The sequence below is a fragment of the Panthera uncia genome, chromosome B4, assembly GCF_023721935.1.
Source record: "Panthera uncia isolate 11264 chromosome B4, Puncia_PCG_1.0, whole genome shotgun sequence".
NCBI lineage: Eukaryota > Metazoa > Chordata > Mammalia > Carnivora > Felidae > Panthera > Panthera uncia.
The window spans coordinates 73,412,839-73,416,467 of NC_064809.1; the positions used below are offsets into that span (position 1 = coordinate 73,412,839).

Consider the following 3,629-nt stretch of genomic DNA (forward strand, 5'->3'; position numbering starts at 1 on the left):
GCCAGTCAGAGTGTAAAAAGCACAGATATGGAAGCTTCACAGACCTGGGAGGGATGTTAAGCTTATCCACTAATCCTCTCAACACCAGAAGTTACCACAGCATTTTCAGATTCAATTTCCATATTCTAAAATTTGAAATAATGCAGCCCCTGAAGTTTTGTTGAGATCTCCTGGTAGAGAAAAAGCTAAACATTTGATAATACCTAGATATAATTGGGACCAGTGAAATAATAAGGATCATTATTTTCCATAATCCATCCAGGCAGGGAAGGAGGTAATCAAGACAGCTATACAAGGGAAGAAATAGAAATTAAGGTGAGATGGAAAAATAGGTAGGATTTAGGTCAAGATTTGTAGGGAAAATTTTCAACAGAGTCTCAGCTGAAGTCAAGGCAGAGAATAGGAGAGTAATGAGGGCACCGGGGCAAGTCTGGTCCGACCAGTTCGTGCCTGATTCTGTAGCACAGAGGTAGCAGAACCACCTGGGCAATGCTTAAAATACCCATCACAGAAAAGACCAAGTAAAACAGGTTCTCTGCTGGTAGAGAAATTACTTCAAAAATTGAGTAATCTTTAAATGCCAACCAGGTAAGTTTATAATTATTCAGGAGCACTGTAGAATTAAAAGTTGTGGTCATAGGCTTATATAGAGGAGATGCAAATCCTGACTGTTCAAACTGAGGAACTGAACATGTCTTATGAATCTGAATTTTTGGGGTGGGAGAGGGTTAATCTTAAAAATATAGATCAGAAATCTTTCTTTTTTTTTTTTTAATGTTTATTTATTTTTGAGAGAGAGAAAGGGAGCATGAGCAGGGGAGGGGTGAAGAGAGAGGGAGAGAGAGAATCCCAAGCAGGCTTTGAGCTGTCAGCACAGAGCCCGGTGCCGGGCTGGAACTCACTAACAATGAGATCATGACCTGAGCCAAAATGAGGAGTCAGATGTTCAACCAACTGAGCCACTCAGGCACTCCTAGCAATCTCCTTTCTTAACCCCATTTCCCACCACATGCATATACTCACACACACATACATTTTGAAACTGTCCTTGGAATTAAATAACCAAATACACTAGAGAGAGACACATGAAGAGTAGAAATATAATAAATATAGCATGTTATTATAAAGTAATATCGAACTCTTACAAGCTTTTGAATGGAGAGTGAAACACTGTGTGACTCAAGAAACCAGAGATGATTAGAATCACTTCTTCAAGAAGTGTATTGGATACAGTTTGACCAGTAGTATTGTAGGTTACAATCAAAGGACAGTTCAAGGAGATGAAACCATTCAGTCATAGACTAAACTGAAAAATTATATGAAGGTCTCCAGAGTTATTTGTGGGAGAGGAGCCACGAGAGTACTAATGGTCTGGTTCAGAGTTCGGGACCTGTGAGGTTGGCAATCAAGTGAGGGAAGAATCCTGGGAGGGAGGGAGAGTAGATGTTTTAAAAATCCGTGTAAAAGATGAGCACACTGAAGATGTGCACACATGGAATAAAGTAGAGATTCTGAGGTGGCACAAAAAGAAGGTGAATATTTCATGCTTCTTTATGCTTTCATTCCAGTGGAACATCTTCTGTCATGGTCTTAGGAAACCACAGCACCATCACAGAATTCATCCTCCTTGGGCTATCTGCTGACTCTCACACCCAAATTCTCCTCTTTGTATTTTTCCTGGAAATTTACCTCCTGACCATCATGGGGAACCTGATGATCATGATGGCGATTATGACTGATTCCCATCTCCACACCCCCATGTACTTCCTCTTGAGTCACCTCTCCTTCCTGGATCTTTGTTTAACTTGCTGGAGAATCTCCTGTCTCAGAAGAAATCAGTATCCATAGAAAGCTGCCTCGCTCAGGCATTTTTTGTGTTTTCCATCGCAGGGACTGAAGCTTTTGTGCTCTCTGCCATGGCCTATGACCGCTACACTGCCATCTGCTACCCCCTGCTCTATGACCAGGTGATGAGTAAACAGTTGTGTGGGGGTCTGGTATGGGTCTCATGGGGACTGGGCTTTCTGGATGCTCTCATTAACACCCTCATGGCTTGCGATTTGGACTTCTGTGAGGCTCATGTCATGCCTCACTTCAGCTGTGAACTGCCATCTCTATTCTCTCTGTCTTGCTCTGATATCTCCACCAACTTTGCAGTCCTGGTGTGCTCTGCCATCATTCATGCCTCTGGAACCTTACTCCTGGTCTTCTTCTCTTACACCCGTATTATCTCCACCATCCTGAGCATCACCTCCACCTCAGGCAGAAGCAAGGCCTTCTCCACCTGCTCCTCCCACCTCACTGCAGTGAGTTTCTTCTATGGATCTGCTTTTCTTCGCTATTTCATGCCAACCTTAAGTTCCCCACTGGAGTTAATTTTTTCCATACAGTACAGTGTGGTCACTCCTCTAGTGAATCCCCTTGTCTACAGCTTGAAGAACAAGGAAGTAAAGGCAGCTCTGAAAAGAATGTTGCAAAAAGGTTTACAACAGCTCAGAGAGCAGAGAACAGGTAGATTTGAAGGCTGAAACGGAAAAGGTACCAGATGAGCCTGAAGCATCTCGTAGCAACAGAAAGGAAGCACTCAACAACAACAACAACAACAACAACAAAACCCACAATGATAAGGGTATGTTGAAGGGACACAGGAACCAAATGAAAGAGACCCGGGTGACTAAGGATGGGACAATTTGAGCAACAAAAGAAACAACATAACATTAGATTATAACCAAAAGCATAAAATCAATACCTATTATACTAATATAAATAAATAATTGAATAATGAAATAAATGGAAGAGAACAGAAAATCTTCCTCTCAGAAGAATTCCAAATAACTTAGGTAGAAACTGCACTCTCAATGAAGTGTAGAGCGTACGTACTTCTTAAATGTGGGCTGAACATAGTGTAGTGGACCCCTTCTAAAGAATACAGTGTGACAAGGGGGAGAAAAGTGGAGAAACCTGACAAATGCTACCTAAGACAAATGACCAAGGTTAATATCAGCAATGGTTAAGTCATGTTGATAGTATGTACTTTTGATATGATGTGATGACTGACAATGGTACTTCACTTCTGTGGTCCTCATCTCCCAAACCCATAACACTAATATAACCATGAGCAAAACATCAAATAAAACCAAATTGATGGGGTCTGTACAAAATATCTGACTAGTACTCCTTAGGACTGGCAGTGTCATCAAAAACAAAGTCTGAGAACTATCACAATCAAGAGGTGCCTAAGGATACAAGAATTAAGTGTAATGTGCTCTCCTGGATAGAATCTTAGGATAGAAATTGGACTTTAGATAACAACTAGGGAAATATGAATACATTATGGACTTTAGTAATAATTTATCAATATGGTTCATTAATTATGATAAGTATACCATACTAATGTAAATAAAATGTTAATAATAATGAAGACTGGGTGGGGGTATATGGGAATGTTCTGTACTATCTTTGCAACTTTTATATAAATCTAAAACTATTCTAACATTAAAATTTTATTTAAAAAAAATTCTCCTTCTTGATCTTAGTTGGAAAGCTCTCAGGTTTTTCCCCATTGAGGATGGTATTAGCTGTGGGCCTTTCATATAGGGCTTTTATCATGTTTATGTTCCTTCTATCCC

At 40.3% G+C, this 3,629-nt stretch overlaps 1 protein-coding gene across 1 annotated transcript; it reads left to right on the forward strand.

The window, feature by feature from the left end:
• The first annotated feature begins 1,584 nt into the window (after positions 1-1,584).
• On the forward strand, positions 1,585-2,528 carry LOC125920204 (olfactory receptor 8S1-like). Its single transcript, XM_049627257.1, is given in 2 exon segments — positions 1,585-1,804; positions 1,807-2,528. Coding segments are annotated over 2 exon segments (942 nt in total).
• Positions 2,529-3,629: the final 1,101 nt, after the last annotated feature.